The sequence below is a fragment of the Schistosoma haematobium genome, chromosome 3, assembly GCF_000699445.3.
Source record: "Schistosoma haematobium chromosome 3, whole genome shotgun sequence".
NCBI lineage: Eukaryota > Metazoa > Platyhelminthes > Trematoda > Strigeidida > Schistosomatidae > Schistosoma > Schistosoma haematobium.
Genome location: NC_067198.1, coordinates 46,418,941 through 46,442,580, shown reverse-complemented (window position 1 = coordinate 46,442,580; position 23,640 = coordinate 46,418,941). Strand labels below are relative to the sequence as shown.

Below are 23,640 nucleotides of genomic sequence, written 5' to 3'. Positions count from 1 at the left end.
ATGAGTTATATCACTCGAGATCCACGATTAGTGTGCGAACCATAAAGAAGTATATGATTCCCAAGACGACCATTATAAGCAGTTAATAATATAATGAATCGATATCATTGCTTGGTTTAACGTTCCTTAGTTTTCTTTCAACCAACTTAGACGCTAGTCACCACTGAGAGTCAGGATGGATGGTGGCTGGAAAAGTTAACTAATATCGTCCGAATAATACAACAGATGTGCAACCCACATTTTACCCAAAAAGTGGTACGTAAATTTGAGCAGATAAACACATGTGTATCTAGAAAGGTTTGGTTTTCTATAATAAATACAGGTAAACACTAATGTGTGAATCAATTTCGGGAAGTGAGTTACAATTCAGTTCTAAAAATTCTCTTTTCATTTAAGATAAATTCATCATTTATCTCCTATACCATGATTTAATGTGTTTTTCAGATTTAATTTTCTTTTGCAGTTGTAATATAGAATACATCAGCGCTTCTGCAGATGGAGGACAACCTAACATTAAAAAGAAATAAATAAGAATATTATTGTTACTTTCAAGTAAAAGAATGAGCCCAATTTGACACAATAGTTTAACATTAGGCTAACTATTTAGTGCTTAAATTAGCTAGACATATAGTAGAACTTAACTATGACTAAGTAATTTGAACTTACAATTTTAACGTGTTTGATCTCATTGAAAAAGTGGCGAGACTATAATTTATGGACGAACCAATCAGGTAGAAGATAACAGGTCTCGGATTTCGGCACGAAATTCACCCATCCATTTGGCTAAACAGTTTTGGCATTATAGCTGACGTCAATCCGTGATGAAAACCTTGAATCTAATCCCTAAAACTAACCATAAACTGTAAATAATAATTCTCATTCCTCACACTGGTTTATAACCTTCAGCGTCGCTCAAAGGTCGTCCATAAATTATAGTCTCACAGAAAAAGTCTGCATTAAATTAACATGGGACCTTTAAATCAGTTAGTCATGAAAATCATATACCCTAGCACAAAAGTACGAAGCCTCAAGTTGTTATATTTCGTATTGGTACAGTGAATCAGAGAATCAACAAAAAACTAATGGCATTGAAAATATTGAATGGCTTCGAATAATACGGCATCTGAATACGACTTTAGTCGGAAACCATAGGTTGTTTTCACTAAACCTTTTAATCTATATTGATGATGGCTAAGCTTGAATCCACAGAATGAGCGTGTAAAACATCTCAAACTATGATTAAGTCAGTGTTATTTACTCAATTAAATGGTTGTCACCCAAAGAAATTATTAGTCATATATAACTGATTATTGTTAAAGTAACTAAACATGATACATTCCCATTCGCTTAACAAAAGAAAGGATACGGCGCGCAGCAGCTAACCCTATATTTACGCATGTGAAGTGGTATCTGAGGGTTTAAGATATGTGTAGATTGTTGGTAGTTGTCACGACAGTTTTGCACGTGTATAGTCCAACCACCACGTGAATAATGCTGAAGCTACTCGCAGGCTACTAGATGGAGATGATGCATGTCTGATAAGGATGTGAACGTTCACCGACAAGTGACCGAGATATGCTCTATATATTCCACACTACTCCCCAACTGTTAAATAAAATAAGTAGCCAGGTAGTATTTTTAGTCTTCATAGGAGTATCTCTCGTAGTCGAGTACACGGGTAAGTAATTAATTCAAGAACTGTCTGTGTTTTTCTTTTCTGAGTATGACTTATTTAATGGAATTAGGTTAGATCCTCTAGTTTGTGGCTAGCAAGTTAAATTTTTAAAAAAAACTAGTAGGTCCAACTGCGAGCAAAATGAACAATCTAACAACATACCTGGGACATATATATCAACTGGAATAATTCGATCACAGCCACGTACAACACTATATGAATAATGATAGTAACCACCACCATTTGCACAAGAGCCCATTGAAATAACCCACTTCGGTTGAGTCATTTGGGCGTAAATTCTGTGAAGAGCCGGGGCCATCTTGTTCGTAACAGTTCCAGAAACGATTAAAAGGTCAGCTTGACGTGGGCTAGCCCGAAAAACTACCCCATAACGATCCATGTCATAACGAGGCCCAGCGATATGCATCATTTCAACAGCGCAGCATGCAAGACCAAAAGTAAGCGGATATATTGAGTTCTACGAAGTGAAATAATAAAAATCGACCCCACTTTTCTAGCCCAGTCTGCTAAATCATCAAGCCGGGTGATAACATAGTCTATTTTCCCTTGTGGTTTTGGAAAAGGACTGTACGGTTTGTACGGGATGGACTCATCAGAACTATCAACTTTTGAAGGTTGACTAAAGTTATATTAACACAATTTTATCGCCAACCTTGGCTCCGACGATGAAAGTCGCGAGTACGATGAATAAATCAGCCTATGAAGTCCTTTTTTGCTACTCAAGGACAACATACTAAAGTAGCGGTGAGATCGAAAGTAGCGGTCTGAACGTTGAATCTGATATAAATCGTTAACATTCAGATTCAAATTTCTGTAGTGAGGACAGAAGACCTACGGCATGTGCTATTTCTTTTCTAGTATGTTTCTGTGGGTGTTCATTCTACTCTTGAAAGAGTCAATTGAGGGTGAGGACACCACTGCTTCGGGCATCAGGTTCCAAGTATTGATGACTCAGTGTGAAAACCTGTATGTCATGTGTATTTTGTCTGTTGTTGGCTTTTCTACGCGCTTGTTATGTCTTCTGAGATATCCTGATCTCGTGGGAAGAAAAAGATTACATATTAGGTCTAGAATCACCTTTTAGTATTCTGTACATCAACATCAGATCATCTCTTATTTTACGATACGACAGATTATAAAGGTCTAGCTTTTCCAACTGCCTTTTGCATGGTAAACCTCGGAATTCTATAATTGCACTGGTAACTTCCCTCTGTACGTTATCCAGGATATCTGAGCCACTTTTTAAACAAGGACTTGCAGCCTGAGAGCAGTTCTGAGGCTTAGTTCTCACTAAGGTTGTGCATACTTCAGTGAACATGGTAGTATCTAACTTGGTGGATGTCCGTCCAGGAGGGTTCAAGGCCTCTTAGCTGCGACCTCCCGGCAATGGGCCGTGGTCTTAAGACCATAAATCACTGTCACTCCTAGATCCTTATGGGACCAAACCACAGGTACAGGCACTCTCCCTATGTTATAGCTACTAACCTTTGTATCCACAAAGTGCATGTAGACAAACTTTGTCGCAGTGATAGGCATTAGCCACTCCTCAGACCAGCTAATCACAATATTTAAATCTGTCTGAAGTGCGCATGCATCTGCATCTCCTGTTATTACTCGCCAGATTTTTACATCGTCTGCGTATAATCACATTGGGACTGTACTAGGGAGATCATTTATATACAGTATAAAAAGTAAGGTACCTAGGACAGAGCCATGTTGTTCACTGTTTAGCAGGTCGTTGGTTTCCATAAATGTCATTATGCTATTTTTGACTACTATTTCCACTATTTTAACTACGATATTGGTGAGCCTGACAGGTTTTTAATTTGGTGGAAGTTGTCTTGCTCCTGTTTTATGTATGGGAGTGACGATTGCATCCTTCCAGTCCATAGGTAACACACCTTGGCCAAGTGACATATTGAATGTCACAGTCAGTGGGGACACGATATGTTGTGTAATATGTCTCAAGATTTTGGGGTGTAGTTCATCTGGTCCTGTTGACTTTTCCATGACCAAGGTGCTAAGAGCCCTAAGCACATCGTCTTGATCAAAGCCCACGTTGAGTAAGTGGTTTGTTGACTCTTTATTTTGGTCTAATTCTTTGTCTAGAGGAGGTTTCTGAGTAAAAAAAATGTCCCAAAATAGTTAGCCATGGCCTATGCTTTCTCCTGAGCTCCCTCTAACCTTTAGGATTCACTCTCTTCTTTAATTGGGTTGGTAGTCCAATGATGCATCCTTGTTCCGTAGTTTATGTACGAGAATATTCTCTTAGGCTGCTTGATTGCAGATTGTGCCAGCTGCGTTTCATATTTTCTCTGAGCTTCCCGGATTTTAATTATGCACTTGGTTCTTACCGATCTGTAGCGTTCCATCGCACTTGCTGTACAAAGGCTGATGGAAACATCCCAACATTTCTTCTTCTGTCTTAGTAAACGTCGAATATCCCGGCCTATCCAGGAATGGCCGTGCCTCTTCTTCTTTGGAACTGTGCAGAGTATATATGGTTGAGTTACCTGATTGTATAACTGCCTGAAAAGAGTGCATGCCTCTCGTACTGATGCCCTAGAGTCGATTTCCCAGTTTTCAGCCGATGCTGCGGAGTTGACTGCCTCCATGTCTGCCCTCCATATATTAAGACAATTCGGCGCAACTTTTTGATAAGCAATCTCAGCCATGAATTTGAATAAAATGACTGCATGATCTCTTTTACCTAGTGGTGGGAGAAAAGTGATTGGACCATCGTCATCACCGTGTGTGGAGCCTAAGTCCAAGGGAGACGAGGAACTTCTTAACTCATATCTGGTGGGACCTCCAACGTGCTGTAATAAAGCTAGTGCAGTTAGGGTTTCTTACAGTTCGCAATCGAATGACGTTTTCGATTATCACACTTCTAAGTTAACCCAGTTTATATATGGTGCATCAAAGTCTCTTGCTTTAAGGTTTTTACTTATATTACACCACAACTCAGGTTCGCTTAGGAGGAAATTATCGACTACACATTCTGGACTGCGATATACTACAGTTGATTCAATATTTTACAATTTGAAAATTCTTAAGTAGGAGGTTTCTTTCACCATTTAGGCGGTGCTCATTAATTTCTACTTCTGTAGCTCGTCTCTTAATATGGTCAACCAGGCTGTGATCCTCATGGACGTACATTCCGGACCCAATTAGTTTGCATGGACTTCCCACTATGAGGTTTCTTCAACTGTAACAAAAGTGACCTTCAATAGACGGCTTTTCTGAGTACTTTCGGAATCCACATTTTGTCCTATTGTAAGAAGCTTGCAGATGCCTGCTTATTAAGAACTTGATGTGACTGAAGTCGTGCTCAAATAAAGAGTTTGGTTTCTTTTCTTAAGATTTTCTTTACCTATAAAAAATGACTGACACCTCAGCAAGGTCTGAATTAACACGTGAAATTTTAGTTCCTGAAATCGTGTCTTCCTTGTAATCCGATTCCAATTTAGCGTCCTTAGGTGTGACTGTGAGCCACTCATTTACCTTATTTTGTCTCTCGATTACGTCCTCTACACCGCTCAGACTTGGCTCCCCCACAGCTTGTTTTGCGTTGATATGTGAATCCGGAACTGAAAACCTAAAGTCACATACCTTAGTACTATCTATGAGCAGTTTCTTCTTAGCACGCCTTTTCTTTTTCCTTGTGACAATCCTTACATCCGTATGCTGAAGATGATTTGATGGTAAAGATGCCACAATATTCGGAGTTTAACGACGCTTTATCTGTAACACCTTCACAATCAAAGTACGCTAACTCAGTCGAATCAGAAGTCAGAAATGAAGAAGTTTGGAGATATATTTGATAGGATGTCTGCACAACGAGAAGTGATCAATCTATGTTGGCTAGCTCTTGTAAGAGATGTGAAGAACGACGTATTCACTCGCATCTGTTTTGAAGACACGACTTTCTACGGCTTTCTTCCAATCTTTTAGTAGTCTACCTTTGATTAAAGATCGATTAAAACAAATATTTGAGGGATTTGTTACAAAACTCGTTAAATCCTTTAGTAAGCTATGATTAATATAATCAGCTCTCATAGATTTCCCTATATCAGACTCACTCAACAAATCAATCACATCGAGTTCTTTAATGGTTACGGTATCCAAAGTGTTTGTGAACCAAAGGGAGGTTGCCTCCAAAGCATGTATAACGCCAAAGAAATTTGAGAATACCTTGGCTTTACCTTGATCGTTTCCCAATAGCGATATATTACTTCTTTCTCCTAATAATTCTGAAATGCCACCTCTTCACTTAGGTATTTGATTCTTACACGAATATATAGACTATGACAGGTTTTTCTTCATACAATCTTCTGGACTTGAGGAGAGTCGTTCCGCAAATGTTTCTGTTTTCCCAATATTTAGATTCCATATAATCAACATCAAGTAATTGGCTTTATAAGTCTTTTAGAGGCCTGGATCAGTTTGCTTTCAAGAACCTCTGGCTACCTGATGTATAAACCTTCAGTAATGTGGTCACAGAGATACCTTGAGCACTTAGCTGGATAAGAAAATTCTCCGTCAATTAAACACCACGCTCATAGAGATTTCTGGGCTGTGAGCTTTAGCTCTTCTTGAGCCTACAGAAGAGGACTGTCCTGTTACGATGATCAGACTAGGATTTCTCACTCGCAGTTCGGAGGACCGACTTTCCTTTAACGACATCAAACGTTCCTTATTTTTGGTTTGCACCCATTCAATAACTTTCTCAAGATTAACAGCCATGGCCGAGTTATACACATTATAGATGGTCAAATTTTTTATTTTAGTGCCAGAAACTGATATCACATTACGATTAGGTTTTCTAGGTATCGCGAAGTCTTCATGTCCTTCTAGAGAACTCGTAATCTGGTGTAGATGAGTGACAGAGCACCCTCATCTAAGGTGGGTCTGGTAATACTGATAAGGTCAGCATCAATGTCAAAGAACTGCAGAACTATTTATTTTGAGGATTTATTTGCCGCGACACTTCATTTGCCAACATGTTCCAAAGGATGTTGTATCGATTGTGACATCAACATTGTCCGGACTCAAATGGGCCACCCAGCCTCCTGTCTTTTCCAAAATGAAACTTTCAATTGTTACACTCGGAAGTGCGACAAATATTAAAAAACAGTGTGCTCAATAAAATTTCAAATGCAAAATTACCCTTGAAATATATCAGTTTCAGTTTTGGAAGGACAGGAAGCCTGATGGCCTGTGTTAGTCCTGGCAATGGTGGTCCCTCAGTTGATCCAACTTTCTTTTGAAAGAATTGACGGATGGAGCCTCAACCACGTGCTGAGGTAATGAGTTCCACTCGTTGATGATTCTATGGAAAGTCGATAGTCAGCTGACAAGTAATTTGTTCTTGGCTTGTGAACTTTTTTGGAGTGTCCTCGTAAATTCTCTGTTTTGGAAGACAAGAAAAATGAGGGCATATCAGGTGCGAATTTGGCACTAAGCAATTTGTAGACTGTAATCAAGTCGCCTCTAGTTCTGCGATATGACAACGGGAAAAGGTTCAGCTTGGCCAGTCGAGCTTCATACGGAAGCTTCGCTATTCCGGGAATCAGCTTAGTTGCCGTTCTCTGAACCTTTTCCAGAAGCTCACTGTCTTTTTTTAAGCAGGGGCTAGCGGCTTGTATGCAGTACTCAAGTTTGGGACGTACGAACACTATACAAAGTCAAAAACGCCTTAGCGTCGACATGACTAAAAGCCCTACGTATTGACCATAACGTTCTAAAACCTTTGGCGGCTATTGCACGGCAGTGTGCAGTAGTCTTTAAGTCTTGACTAACGATGACTCCTAAGTCATTATATGTCTGGACGACAGGTAGCTCAGTGTTATTCATCGTGTATATATGTGTACCTTGATGACCGATATGCATCACAACACACTTGGAAGTATTTATCGGCAACTTCCAGGTTTGAGACCATTCAGATAATTTCTTCAGGCCATTTTGGAGTTCTAAGCTATCACCCTCATATCGTATCGTTCTCCATATCTTGACATCGTCAGCATATAGCAAGACCGATGATGATAGGAGAAGAGGAAGGTCATTTACATACAAGAGGAATATATATGACGTTAATTTTACTGCAAATATTTCAACCCGAAAGAAAATAGTAGTCTTAAGGAGTGATATATAGTCGGAACTATCGAATTATGTCTGAGGAAAAGAATACCTCTGATCTTTTAAACATCGCGCACTGTGTGATCTGACGAAACGCGTAGTATTATGACCATTTCTTGATACGTGCAAAGTGATACTATATCTTCTCATAAACAAAAATTACAAAATCTATGTAGATTACCTGATTTCATATCTTGATAAGTGAAGTGGTTTAGCGGTTTTTCGTAATACGCGTTGACTTGTTTGCTTGATCTATAACGGATGAGCAGCTATGATACATTCCCATTTAAAAGCAATTATCAAGTATCAAATCTACTTGGATCTGGAGCATATGGACGCGTTTTTAAAGGGACATCTTTAAATGGAACGACGGTTGCATTAAAAGAAATACTGATACCTACTGATGATGAAGGCATTCCACTCAGCACTCTACGTGAACTTAGTGTTCTGAAGAAGGTGCAATCCTATAATTGCCCTTACCTCGTACAGTAGGTTCAAATTTTCAACACTACTTTTGCTTTAGAATGCTTGACATTTCATTAAAAAAGCAGGAGACTGGGATATCGATTTATATTGTTTTCGAGTTTGTTGATTGCGATTTAGCTCGTTTTCTTTCTCACCATGTACCTTCGACTGGCCTTCCATCTGAGACCATCAGGGTAAGTTCAATGTTTGATAGTTTAAACTCCATAAATACGCATGAGTTGTTACAGTTTTGTGGTTAAATGGATAAATGTGTAGCCAATATACTGATCTCATTACTGTAGTTACTGGCCCATACAATGATACATCGGTGTATCAGACTTTGACCGACAGTTTCAGCCTCGACAGGAGGTAAAACTTCGTTGTCAACTGAAAGAAAATCACTACTTGGATGTATAATTATGGCAACCCCTCACAACTATTGGCTGGGTTATGGCTTTTGTCTGGCCAGCCGAATAGCAATGACTTTTGATTGCAGTATATTTATTTGAAAGGTACATATGACGTTTGCATTGTTTACTCAACTGCATGTTTATGTTAAGAGTGTATTCTGAAATTCATCCAGGTTTATGAGTGCGGAATTCTATCATTTTTATATTGCATCCATCGTCAGTCTTCAAATCAGAAAAATGGTGGAACCTAGGGTTTTCTAGATAGTTGATCTAGTGATCCAATTTCGGTTTTACTTTCGAAGTAAATCACCCGTGATATAACTATGAGGTTTCATAAAGAATTGGTGATATTATTAAATAAAAAACAAATATGACTATTCGGGTCACGGAGCTATAAAATGCCGCTTTGAACCACAATCTTTCAATATTGCTTTGAATAGTTGTCTGAGTTTTGGTTGGCTACATTGAAAACAATTGTAAGAGCATTCCTGGTCATTTCTAAAAATCTCATTTGATGCTGCTCAAGTCTAAACCTTTTAGTTTTTCTGTCCTTTGATACTTGGTTTCAGTACTTAAGACAAACTAGGCACTTTGTGCAACTATAAGCGTGTTTTTTGCTCTCTATTTTAGAATTTATCTGAACAGTTGCTCCGTGGTACGGATTTCCTCCATTCACATAGAATAATTCATCGTGATCTTAAACCGGCTAATATTCTCATCAATAAGGAAACCTTGCGCTTGAAGATAACTGACTTTGGTTTATCTCGTGTACTTGGTTGGGAGTCTTCACTCACACCGATTGTTGTAACATTGTGGTATCGGTCTCCAGAGATTTTAATTCAATCTGAATACTTATCACCTTGTGATATATGGGCTGCTGGTTGTATCATAGCAGAATTATTCAACTTACAAGCAATTTTCCGTGCAGATACAGAACTAGAGATGTTAAAACTTATATTTCAGTAAGCTTTATAGTGTTCGAAATTCGATAATCATGTATGATTTTCTAGAGTTATTGGATTTCCTGCTCAAAATGAATGGCCTGCGTTGTCTTACTTGAAACGATCTAATTTTCATTTCAACTCTTCTGGTTCAAAATTACGTTCGTGTATCAAAACTAACGATAAATCTGCACTCGAATTACTTGAAGTGTGTGAAAAATGTGTTATTTTCATGCATATATTTCTCATTCATAATTTTATCTTGCTATCGTATACAATTATCTTTAAAGTAAATAGGTTTGTTTTTTCAGGTTAACTGAGTAAGGTTTCATAATTTCAACTATACTACTGAAATACATAAGTATATAGATACGATGCATTACAATATCTACTTTTTATGAAATAATTGTAAAAGGATACGAAATAATCAGTCTCGTTAATAGGGTATTTTGATGCTCACTCTAAAATCGAGTTGGCTGATTTAAACATGTACATCTAAACAACTTAGAAAATCATACAATAAGTCAGATGGATAGTACATAGCTCCTAGGTTTATTTCTTATTATTCAAAGCTTAAAATTAGTGGAAGTTTAGTATTAAAAGTCGCATTGCATTAAAATACCATGGGATAAAGTGAGAATTTATGTAAGTAGTAAAAATGACTAACTTGTGATGAGTTGGAAAACCTCTTCTCATATATGATAATTTTATCTAAAGGGGATACAAAAACATTTAAAAATAATTATCATTACTATCTGCTTAGAGTTGTTAAAGAGTTTATCTTTCAGCCGCTAAAATAATTCGAAGGCTCGTTCTCCACTTTATTTTAGGGAGCTGAATAGTATCACTAGCGTTCACACAAAGTTCAGCTTAAAGTTAAGTAGATCAAGTTGTGATTGGCCTTGAGATAGTGAAGATCTGCAGCCCAAGTGAATGACTAGTAAGTTCCATTCTATGATCTAAAAAGGTTTCAAGTTCAGCGATGACCAATCAAGATCAATGTAGTGATGGTGAATGGTTAGTCATGCATGGAAAAGTTCGAACACCTCACTTTTACCTGGAGTTTGTGCTGGTGATTTTGTTCGGAAAAACAATGAAATCTCAACGATTATTGCTTACGTACATAATTATGCTAATAATTATATCGGACCAATTATCATTATTATTACTTCTGTTTCACTGCTTCAATAAGCATGCCTTAAACCAACTGTTTGTGTTAGACAAAACTGAGATATAATGAGCTGTAGTTTGTTGTTTAAAGCATTCAGTTTTCAACCATTAAGCATCAGTTTCACTATTCATTGTATCACCAATGTGGCTGACGACCAAGTGTATAATCTTCCATTCAGTCACTACCATTGGTCCACCAAACAGTTTGTCATTGCTTCATCCTAATTTTATTTGCCACAACGTTAGAACCTGTATGTACCAGAAATTCAAGTTACAAAGTTCAGACTTTTCATAGCAAGGATTAAATAAACACAAAGTACTTTTATCATATAAGAGATCTGGCGAACCATTTTATTTTTTGTATACATAATGGATCGTAACTGGTATCCTACTTTCCATATATTTACAGCTAATGATCCAGTTCAATCCAAAAAAGCGAATCACTGCCTTCGATGCACTTTCACTACCGTATTTTCATCCTACTGTCACTAGTAGTACTAATACAGGTGGATCCGTTCAAAACAATATTCAACACATTGAAACTGCTCTGCATAAGCCATTATTAAGAAATGTAAACGCTTCTCGATCAAATGGACGGCAATCCCGCTACTCTGTGAATGCCATTTATCCTACACAGTCATGTGCAGCTGCATTGTCGTCTTATTTCCAGAATAATTTGCCTTCTGCAGTTAATTTTCGACCATGCCGTGTTGGTGGTGGTGGTATTGATGAAGTTGATGGTTGTGTTCCAGTAACAAATGCTCAACTTGTACCTCACACACTTCACTCAACACTTGATCATTTAGTTAATTCTGCACTTACAATTGACCAAATGGTTCCCACTTCACGTAGTTCTGATATTGATCAGCATCAGCGTAATTTGATTATATCAGTTGTAAATAATGCCATTAATGATAATTCATCATCTGCACCCTTAAATAACACCGACCATAATTCTGCCACACCACCTAGGAGACCGCTAACTAGACAACAAGCTAAATCTATCCGAAGGCATACACAACCCACTAGAACCTGTCTTATGGAAACCAATTACGAAGTGAATAATTCACAGAAAATTGGAACCCAGAAGACATGCAAAAACTCCATTGAAATCTTATCAGATAATACATCTGTGCAAAAACCAAATAATGCAGACCCTTTAAATGTAACAAGTCACATAGTTAGACAGAAAAAAACAGCTCGCCGTCGAACAGTCATGGGTGTTGTAGAGGTAATATTGTTCACTAATAATTTCCATACCTTTTTGTAATACACTTCCAGACAAAGTTTGATTCTTAGAAGACCAATCTTAGAATCACTTCGGATGTCAAGACAATCAATTGATTTGTATTATTCTGTATTGTTTATTTGATGAGATACACACTGAAAAAAGCATTCAGTTACTCATAAGCAACATAGAACCTGGGAAAAATATGCATCACCCTAAGTTGCCACATCACGTCGACACATTGAGATAAGATTATAAAGACGAATAACAAAGAAATAATACTAGTACCAGTGATCGTACGAAAGATTAGGCATAATCAATGTGGTTGGAGAGAAAAGAGTGAATTTATAAAGTAAAAAAAACAGGATCTAGGCGTAACAAGAAATGAATACATTCGTATCGTTCCAACTCCATTCTTCAACCATGTCACCTGAAGTCTCTAACCTTTGGTTATAAAAATTGTGCTGATCCCAACCAAGTAGTCGATGTCCTACCTACATACCGTAATTTAACCAATAACGTTATCATGAGGTGATGCTATGTTTTAGCTTGACCTTCCTTACTTTTTTCCCAGTCTCTTTCTATACCAACCAATACCACATATCGAGATAGGTAATGGTTGGACTTACGTAACACATTTTATAGCTCCCTCAGCAAATAGAAATTCACAGTCTCACCAACCAGTTTTCTGACTTTACTCAAAAGTCATTGACAGTTGGACTGAACCATGTTAACAGGTGTAGACTACGTGGATGGTTAGAGACTTTAAATGATCCGTTTGTTGCTACCTAAAAACCCAACCGTTGTTGCTACCTTGACGTGGTGGTCGGGCTTGCCCATCGTGATGAAGCAACCGAGCTATACTGGCTGGAACAACCGTTCCTCAAGGTCCTACCATGTCAGACAGGCCGGTTGAAGAGCGGTAAGACTAAAAGCAACAAACCCAAGGTCCGAAGGCGAAGTCGTACTGCTAACTGTACAGAGGTGTGAGGGCAGTAAGGTGTTTCCTTCAGACAACCAGCATGACAGCGATGCTGCCTTCCCACAAGGAGGGGTGGGGTTAGGAAAGGTCGACCCTAAAAATGCACACCTCGCCTTATCCCTTAGACGTTATTCCATCTGACTGATCACAATCACTTATCGTCCCAATATATAAGAGAGGGTTAAAATCATCCTGTGACAACCATAGAGGGATTAGTTTAACTAATATAGTATCTAAAATACTAGCCTCGATAATTATCAGACGCCTAACTAAGACTCGTGAACTGCAAACACGAGAGAATCAAGCTGGCTTCAGACCTGGTCGTGGCTGCATCGATCGCATATTCACCATTCGTCAGGTTCTAGAACACAGGCATACTTATCGTCATCCGACAATGGTGGTCTCTTTTGACTTAAAAGCAGCATTTGAATCTGTAGGCCGCGAGATTCTGTGGCAGCGTCTGTCGTTGAAAGGCGTACCTCAGAAATATATAAACCTTGTAAAGGCTCTTTACTCGAACACTACTAGTCGAGTCAGGGCTTATGGCGAACTGTCATCTACTTTTGCAACCTCGAGTGGTGTCCGTCAAGACTGTCCACTTTCTCCATTTTTGTTTAACTTCATCATACACCTATTGATGGAAATAACATTCTCGTCTACTGAATTCTCGGGTATTGATCTCCTACCAGGAGGTCCACTTATCGATTAGAATACGCAGATGATATAGTTCTGTTTGGTGAGGACGCTGATAAAATGCAGAGTCTTTTGGTAGCACTGAGCAACAATGCCAGAATGTTTGGAATGCACTTCTCTCCCATTAAATGCAAGTTGTTGCTTCAGGACTGGCCTGCGTCAACACCTGAACTAAGGATAGGAAGCGAAGTAGTTGAACGTATCGACAACTCCACTTATTTTGGAAGTCTGATCAGCCCTAGTGGGTTAGTGTCTGACGAAATCTCTGTACGGATTCAAAAAGTTCGTTTGGCTTTTGCCAAATTACGTCACCTATGACAAAGGCGAGATATCCGTCTATCAATAAAAGGACGAGTATACTGCGCGGCAGTCCGTTCTGTTTTAATTTACGGCTGCGAAACATGGCCATTAAGAGTAGAAGACACTCGTAAGCTACTAGTATTTGACCATAGATGCCTCAGAAATATTGCTGACGTCTGCTGGGATCACCGGGTAAGTAATAGGGATGTTGGACACAGGTTGTTAGGGAATGATGTTAAATCAGATGATGAGGTTGTGAATCTTCATCGACTGAGATGGTTGGGCCATGTGTTACGTATGCCTGAACACCGATTACCACGACGTTCAATGCTGACCAGTAAACAGTGGCTGGAGAATCTGGGTGACACAGCTTAAAGTCGATCAGTTATGGCATAGGTTTGTAAATATTTGATTATTGATCAACGTAATTTGATTGACAACTTTGTAATGGTAATAATAATAATATTTTATTCGTTTATTTCTACAGACAGCGAATTCTTCAACTAAACAAACGAAGAAAATTGAAACAAATAACAGAAATACTAGAAAATCTAAAGAAGCCACACCTCTTACAAGGACATTGATGCCAAGTAAAGCGGAGAACTCTATTAACTATATCGATGCTTCTTTACCTTATGTCTCACTTAATCGAGAAGAGATTTGCAATAAACCAATGCTCACCGTTACCACTACTTCTGGTATTGATGTTACTACTGAATCAAATGAAGCGAAAAGAAAAGATATTGATGTAAAAATTCTTCAACATAGTAGTGATGTTGGTCGAATTTCAGAAAGTTGTCAACAATTTTTATCACAACATACTACTGATCATCATCGTTATCAACATTATTCTCATCAAGTTCGCCCAAGTTCACGATTTTCACTTGGGCCTGCTTCATCATTATCTTCCAACTCTACTTTGCATTCAATTCATGAGCATGAAAACTCTTCTAATGATAATAATCATAAGAAAAAGATGAAAGAAGCAAGATTAGTAGGCAATCATCAACAAATGTTAATTAAATCAACTAGTCATCCACCGTTAACTACTGAATTAGATGATAATAATGAGAACTATTGTTTATTAGGAAGTAGTAATTCGACTAAAAACACATCAACGACAACAACGGCATCAGAGACAGAAACAAAAACAACAATGACATTGTGTTCTCCATCAAAATTACCTCGTGTTATTGATCAGTTTTCTTCAAGCACTCTTGTTAACACTTCACTATTACAATCAACAAATAATCCAAATTGTGTAAAAACACATCATTTTACTAAACAAGGAAATATTAACGTCGATGAAGACGATACAACTGATGATGAAATCGATTCAGATGATATTGATGAAAATCAACCAGCTAATACAAGTCTTGGCATTAATACAGCAATGACCGGTTTAGCTCTAGTCAATAGTCATAGTAATAGCAATAGTAATTCTAGTCAATATAAAAATACTACTACTACTGCTGCTGCTACTACTACTACTAGTAATAATAATAGTAATAGTAATAGTACCGCTAATAGTTGTAATAATAGTACAAATAAAAAGGAAAATGACAATAATCATTCAGTTTTAACATCTTCAACAATCGCTATTAGTAATAATATTGAGTCAAATAACAAGACAATCCCTGTCTCATTATCAAATAATGTTGCAGTTCAATTGACCGCTTGCTCATTAGATAAGTTTTTATTTAAATAAGTAGAGATTATCAAATACTTTATTTATTTATTTATTTGTTTATTTTTACAATTATTATTGATAGTTTGCATTTTTGTTTTACTTTCTACCTTTCATAAAATCATCGGTAGAGAGAGGGAAAAGGTTGGAGAATGCTTATCGGTGGCCTATGCTCCATTGGGAGTAACAGGCGTAAGAGAGAGGATGATGCATTGCATTTCATACTACTGAGTTCTTGTTTTATTTTTGGTTTTTTGTAATCTTTTTTGTAATTTCACTATTTGAATTCAATAGTGTCAAATCGTTTGGAATATTTTTCTAGTGCATTTATTTGTCCCTATAAACACTATTACTACTACTACCTATTCTTAGTAGTATTCATTATATTCGTTTTTATATACAGTATTTTATTTTGTACGACTATTATTATTATTATTTTTCTTCAGTTATTCGTTAACTCTGTGCCTTCACTCATACGATTCCATGTATTTTGATACGATATATTCATTCATTTATTGTGCCTTATCATTATTACTATTATTAGTTGTAAATGTCAGAAGCATTTTTTACGAAAAATATACTACAAAGATGTTTTTTCTTTCTTTTCCATGGATCTATTCAACGTTTATTATTCTCGGTGTCATTTAGTGATCCAAGTCGAAGTTTTGAAGTCTTCTTTGTTCTTTCTTTTAAATCAACTAGAATGACTACACAAAGATGTTTGTTCTTTTTTTCTTTTCCATGAATCTATTTAACGTTTATTATTCTCAGTGTCACTTAGTGATCGAAGTCGAAGTTTTGAAGTCTTCTTTGTTCTTTCTTTTAAATCAACTAGAATGACTACACAAAGATGTTTGTTCTTTTTTTCTTTTCCATGAATCTATTTAACGTTTATTATTCTCAGTGTCACTTAGTGATCCAAGTCGAAGTTTTGAAGTCTTCTTTGTTCTTTCTTTTAAATCAGTTAGAATGACTACACTATTACCATTATTATTATTATATTATTATTAGAACTGCTATTTTGTCTTACCATTATTGTATATAAGTATACAGTCATTGTTATATCGTTTCCCCTCATTTTTTCTCGGTGAAAACAATAACAGAAAGAAAATTGAATTTTAAGAAATATCCCATTTATCCATTATGTGAGAATACTCAAATTTAACATTACTATTAGTACTGTAGTATTCTTTTTTGTATGTATTTAATGTACTTTATGAAAACTGCATATTATATTTATATGTGTATATAATGAAAAGAGTTAATATTTAATTAGAATGTGTTTATAATGACGATAATGATGATGATGACGATGATGGTGGTGTGTAATTCGAATGGATGAATGATGAGTAGTGACCAATTGTGAGAAAAAAGGTGAATAAATGTTATACGTATGTGTATGTGTGTGATCTGTTTACCACAACGGATTTCTTGTTTCACTTTGTTGTTGTGTACGAATTGTTGATCTTATTGGTCGGTCATCGTCAACTTGAGCTCCTTTGTTGTTTTTTTTAAAATAAAAAATTCAAATAAAAACAGAATATGTGTAAATAAAATGATAAATAGGTAGCGATTGATAGAAAACTGTTTGGTTTCTAGGTAGTTGAAAGTGGTCAACAGGAAATCCTGTCTGACCTAGGTTTCTTGGTAGTTGGCGCTTGTCAACAGTCTCGACTGAACTGAGATCGCCTGGAGGATTCGGACCCCAGTCACGATTGATCTTTAACTTCAATACAGGTTTGAATTCAACAAACAACTTATATTCCTAAAACTAGAATTAGCTCTAACCATTATCTAAAATCAGAACATAATCCATTGTGATTTCAAGTTGTTTAGACTATTTGTTACATTGCATGCTGAGTCGATAGGATTCTATCATCTGTAAGGATTAGGCATACATCACACTGGTTGCTACTCCATATCCAACCATTTAAAATGAGTAGATTTTGTAAGGATGTTTATTTAAAAGATCTTCGAATGCAACGATTTACACAGTTAGTAGAAAATCAAATTCGTGATATAAACATTTGACCCTAAGAAAATGAGTCACAAGTTTCAGTGCATTCTGAAAACAGCGGCAATATTTGAAGTCAAATTGTATGTTCACCTAAACACGGTGGAGCTCGATCACATTTATAGGGACGTAAATACCAAAACAAGCTTACTGCATATTCCTGATCTGATAAAAATGAGTAGTCCTATTGTCCAACTATGATCATCGAAACATTACATCATGATTCATCCTATGTTTCTATCGTTATCACCACAAAATTCTCTTATTTGTGTGAGATTATTGGAAATATCTGAATACCTACTAAAAACCTAGTTTAATATGAAGGGCTTCGCTTACTTTCTATCAGTTTGTAGCTAGAATATCAGGAGATTGGTAAAATACCAAGTTTACATGTGTCTTACCATATATGAGGAGCAACAGGGTTTAGTGTGCAGTCCTCTGAAATGACAATGAACCTACAATGTAGAACCTGGCACACGTTTGGGCGCTTCATGTTGCCACATCACTAGTACAGTGAGATGAAATGCAAATATCAGATTAGTAGAAGTAGTATAACAGTATCAGTAGTGGTAGTAGGGAAGATTGGTATTATTCTTTCAATCATTAACTCAGAGGTTCCAGCTCCTTAACAAGTACTTTGAGAACTACCAAACCCTGTTAGGTAGAAGAGTACATTAGAAAAATGCTTAAATTATCCGAAAAACGTATCCCTAACCAATAAATGACGGTTTCTTGCTGTTATGAAATTGTAAAAAAAGGTCATTCATTTCTTGAGAACGACTCTAAAGATAGGTAATAGTCAGTCACTCATCAACAACGTAAAACTTCGTACGTACATCAGTTCAAGTTGCCACACCACATTAGCACAGAGACACAATTTTCGATTCAAATCCCGTAGTGATAGAGGTAGTAAAAGTATCAGCACTAATCGGAAACACTAGGGTTTGAAGATGTTATTCAAGGAGTATAATACAGTGAAATAAATTTGGAAAGAGAAAAAGAAGAAACATGAAGAATTCAGAAGATTAGGATTTGGGAGAACTCAAAGAGTGGATGCACCTGCGCCATTGCAAACGATTTTGAGCCATGTGATTCAAAGTCTCTAACCATCGGTTGCTATCATATCGCGGATCCTAACCCGGTAGTCTACACCTACCAACATGTCTCAGTCCACATGTCAGTGACTTCATGGATTTGTGCCATGTTTTGGTCTGGCCACCCCTAGCGTATTTCCAACCTATTCCGGTCGGTGGTTGGGCATACGTAAGACGTGTCCCAGCCATCTCAACTGATGAAATTTCACTACTTCATCAATTGATTTGTCATCTTTACCTAGTTCCCGTTTCCTAACAACTGAGTTACTTACTCGGTAGTATAAGTTCCTGACACATTTCTGAGCTAAATATGATGACTTGCATAGTTTTACAAGCCTTACCATCAATAATCTTAACTTCAAATACAATTAAACATAAAACTGTTTCAAAATAATGAAAAAGAAATTTTAATAACTAACCACTTAATGAAAATCCTGAAGCATGTAAATCTCGATTACCACGTATTGTACGTATGTTGATTGGCGTTGTCACTAAACTTTGAGGATTTCCATCTTTCGTTTGTTCACTATTATTATTATTATGATTGTTTGTTATTTTTGAAATCGTTGTTAATTCTCCACTTAAATTATTCATTGTCCAAGGTTCACGAATAACAGGGATTTGATTTGTTTTACGTAACTAATTTGAGGAATAAAAAAAGTAACATTTCTATAGTAATGAAAGGAAAACATCATTTTGATTATTCACTGCTAAAGAGTCTTAAACTAGATCGTTCTAGGTTGTTCTATACTTTGTAATGTACACTAGTTGAAAACAGTACCTAACAAGCATCTAATATAAGTTAAAATAATCTTGCCATCTAAATTAATGTTTATGTTTGTTACTTTAGATTATCCAGTAATTTGACATTAATTCAATGAATGTCGATATATGATGTGTATGTCATTTATGTATGCTTAAAATTGATAGATCCACAACTAAAACGCTTGATATTGACTTCGTAGCTGTTTCCTGGATCACCAGAACTCTTCCCCCACTTGAGAGCTGAACAATCGAGGAAAGGAGTAGTGTCTAGTATCATGTCAGTCCCATATTGGTCTATTCATTCGTGTTGTGTTAAATTTTGACTTTGTTAATTATTCGTTTATTAACTTTGACTGCTTTTATAAGGGCGTATGTGTGTACATTGCTTATTGTACTCATAACATGTCTATAGCTTATTTTTGTCTGACTATAAATATTCAGCCATACTTGCTCAAATCGAGTTGGCTCACTCGCCTCGCTTCGTTTTTTGTTCTTTCAACGATATTCTCCGCTTCGTTTTGCTTTCCAGCTTTTCATTGTGATTGTTCTTTCAGATCAACCAGTGTAGGAAATATACGTACTCAAAATTCATCTTCGTATTTGACTTATGTTATTCCGTTATTCATAACATGATTTAAGTCAATAATGATATACGAGGATAGCTGGGATGTATATTTCGATAACATTATCATACAATCTAATTAGAATCAGATTAAAAGGCCAACAATGGCACAAAGTAGAAGAAGAAGCTTTATTTCAAAGTTTCTTAATCCACAGGAAATAAGAGTATTTAGAAGCTTATATGAATTCTGGTTATCTCTGAGAGAATACTAAATTCAGTTACACAGCAAACAGTTATCCACTCAAAGTATGACATAAAATCCATTAGGTTTCAAGGAATTTTTGTGTCATATAGGGATTGAACTAAATGTTCTCAACACTTTTCATGGTTTCTAAAGAACTTGTGGACGAACACAATTACATGAAAAGTTGAAGGATATTTAGTGATATAAACGCTTGTTTCACTGATAATCAACTGAGTGATATCTACATCTTAAGTCAGAGAATATCAGAATTGTTGGGTGTTGATAAAGGTCAAGTGTTTTTTTAAAAAAAGGATTAGATCTGAGACAAGATTACTTTTTCTTTATGTGATTGAGAAGTTTATAGAAGTTGGTTTTCATCACTTCAGTCTAAGCGAATCTTTACAAACATTTCATGTAAACATTAATCATGTGCTGACTAATTGCTGGATGGAGAATGAATTCCTTGTGCTATAGTGAAAATTTATTATTTGATGAAATTCAACTATATTGAGAATAAGGGAATTACCTACCAACGGTGTTGGTTGGTGTCACGTTATGTACTACACTATCACTAATGACAGTATTCAAGAGCTATTTTCTGGAGTCCTAATGAGAAGCCATGATCAGTGGAGTTCAGCCGAGTCTGTTGTGAGAAAGTAACTCATTGAAGACAATGGTGGACAATGGCACAACTTCGAGGATCGGTTGAAGTTAGACATTAGCACCATTGGATGCCGGCTCAGTGATCTAGAAGTTCGGTGTTTACGTACGAGACTGAAGGTCCTGGGTTCAAGCCCCGCGGGGCAGGATTGTAAGTGCTCATTGTTGAGGAGTCTCGCACTAGGACGAAACGGCCTTCTAGTATTTCCAGATTTTCTATGGTGATCTAGTTTCAAATGACTCATGAATTCAACTATTAAATTACTATAATATCCACAAAACCACTCATCGATTATATCTTAAATATGTTACTCTTTATTCATCCTTACTCAAATGAAATCAACTTATTCTATCTTTTCTAAACACTTACTCTTTCAAATGCATTAACCAGATCGTAAATAGTAGAGGGAAATAACTTCCCTGTTTGTAACATTCCAAGTGGTTGATTTGATTGAATTTCATTCAAATGATTACATGGTATAATCTTTAAATCATTATTATTATTACTTATATCTTCTATAAGATTACCATTGTATACTATTAATTTCCCATGATGAATAACTAAAGATGGATGTTGAATAGTACAATTAGTTATATTATCATATGGCCAACAGATTAAATCAGCATCTGATCCCGGATATAAACATCCTTTATTAGGATATAAACCTAAATAATGTGCAGCATTAGATGATGTAAGACTAACAAATGTAGAAGCATCTAACCATCCTGATGGCTAAAACAATAAAGAATAAAAAGAAAATAATGATAAATAAGAGTAGTATCAGTTAAAAGAAAGAAAGTAGTCATCTTATATAATTTATTCAGTCCATTTGAAGAGTTTTGATATGAAAATGAAAGAAGAGTTTATATTCTATAAAAATGACTAGTGGAGTTAACCGGGTCTGTTGTGAGATAGTAACTCACTGAAGACATTGGTGGATGTGTCTCTCAATTTCGTGGATTGGTTGGATTTAGACATTAACACCGTTGGACGCCGACCAGATCAATGGCCTAGTGGTTAGGCGTTCACACGCGAGATAGACAAGTCCTGGGTTCAAATCTCGTGAGGCGGAATCATGGACGCGCACTGCTGAGGAGTACCATACTGAGATGAAACGGCTGTCCAGTGCTTCCACATATTCCATGGTGATAGCTTCAATTGACTCGTGAATTCAACTATAAAATTTATTTATGTAAACACATAAACATTGGTACAAGGAGGCAACAAATAGATATATGCGCCACAAGTCATAGACAAATACAGTAATTCTTGTTTTATTCTTCTCTGAATACGAATCGGTAACTATTTCATAATCAGTTTTCTTTTGTCCTATATTTGGTGTACAGATTGAATTCTATAAATCAAATGTATAATATATTAATCAAACTTAATGGTTCAACTTGATGGTACAATTCATTTGGTGTATGATGGTTGGAAACAATCATTGATAAGCCACAGATCATAGCTTTTCTTGGTTGGTATTCATCATTGAGATTTGGCTTTACTTCTGAATAAATTACTGGTGTGTAAAGATTTGAATTCATGTCGTCTTTGAAACATCATTATTTAACAGTTTATTTTGTCTTTCATTTACTAATAATACTAACTACCATTTCAATAGTTGAAATCATGAATCAATTGAAGCTAGACCACCATGGAAAACCTGGAAGCGCTGGACGACCGTTTCGTTTTAGTATGGGACCCCTCAGCAGTGCGCATCCATGATCCCGCCTCCTCTACGAGATTCGAACCCAGGACGTGGCTTCAATTGACTCATGATTTCAACTATTGAAATTACTAACATCTCCACAAAACCCCTCCTGATAACTACCACTTGTTTACTCTTTCAAGTTTTGTTCAGTATTAACGTTTGTATTGTTTGATATGATGGCGGGGGTGGATGAAAAGTATTATTCGATTGAGGGGAGATAGTGACCCATAAAAATGACTTACCCCGATCTCATACAACGTTTAATTATGCTTATTTTTCTGTTAATATTTTGTATATTAACATATTATTTTATTATATCAAAGCCTACTCTACTGGGGAGCTGTTTTCTCCTCTGGTAGTCTATCAATTAGAGAGGAGCTACATCATTATTCCAGCTTCATGAGCAGCTATTGTTCAATCACATCTTATCGTCGCATACCAGTGCAATAAATCAATAATGCGTTCACTAATTTAACTGCCATCAAATATTCGCGCGCGAGACTGATACGTCCTGGGTTCGAATCTCGTGAGGTGAGATCGTGGATGCTCAATGCTGAGGAATCCCATACTAGGATGAAACGGTCGTCCAGTGCTTCCAAGTTTTTCATTGTGGTCTAGCTTCAATTGACTCATGAATCCAATTATTAAGTGTTTTATCATTAAATCACAAAATTTTAATCCATAATACGTTTGTACTTCTTGGCTTCATTCTTACTTTCTTTTGCAAATGTTAAGTGGTTACTTTGTTACGACTGTTATTTCAACTCATTTACTCTTCATCATGTGAATCATTCATTTCTTTGCATTGATATGGAGAGCAGCAAACTGAACGGGTAGATATTTGTTGTCAATTTATGAATAAATGACACTTTGATATGT

At 36.4% G+C, this 23,640-nt stretch overlaps 3 protein-coding genes across 3 annotated transcripts in view; 1 reads left to right on the top strand and 2 right to left on the bottom strand.

Moving 5' to 3' along the window:
* Positions 1-286: 286 nt before the first annotated feature.
* Positions 287-6,990, bottom strand: NDUFS7 (NADH dehydrogenase Fe-S protein subunit 7 ndufs7; the record flags this gene model as incomplete). Its single annotated transcript, XM_051219078.1, has 7 exons — positions 287-507; positions 1,838-2,153; positions 2,186-2,315; positions 2,349-2,473; positions 5,201-5,286; positions 5,599-5,658; positions 6,957-6,990. Coding segments are annotated over 7 exons (849 nt in total), but the record flags the coding sequence as incomplete, so codon positions are not given.
* Positions 6,991-8,069: 1,079 nt separating this feature from the next.
* On the top strand, positions 8,070-15,731 carry CDK6 (Cyclin-dependent kinase 6; the record flags this gene model as incomplete). Its single annotated transcript, XM_035729525.2, has 6 exons — positions 8,070-8,322; positions 8,358-8,493; positions 9,340-9,671; positions 9,720-9,858; positions 11,230-12,051; positions 14,511-15,731. Exons 1-6 carry the CDS (start codon positions 8,096-8,098, stop codon positions 15,729-15,731), a joined length of 2,877 nt encoding a protein of 958 aa, XP_035586626.1. The 5' UTR covers positions 8,070-8,095.
* A 347-nt stretch (positions 15,732-16,078) lies between these two features.
* The window catches only part of MS3_00005903 (uncharacterized protein), a 49,710-nt gene continuing 42,148 nt past the window's right edge, over positions 16,079-23,640 (bottom strand). Inside the window, exons 8-10 of the mRNA XM_051213998.1 lie at positions 21,420-21,782; positions 19,238-19,457; positions 16,079-17,207 (exon numbers count right to left, since the gene is read on the bottom strand). Coding sequence (XP_051070019.1) covers positions 17,125-17,207; positions 19,238-19,457; positions 21,420-21,782 — 666 coding nt within the window. The 3' untranslated portion in view covers positions 16,079-17,124. The remainder of the gene's footprint in view (positions 17,208-19,237; positions 19,458-21,419; positions 21,783-23,640) is intronic.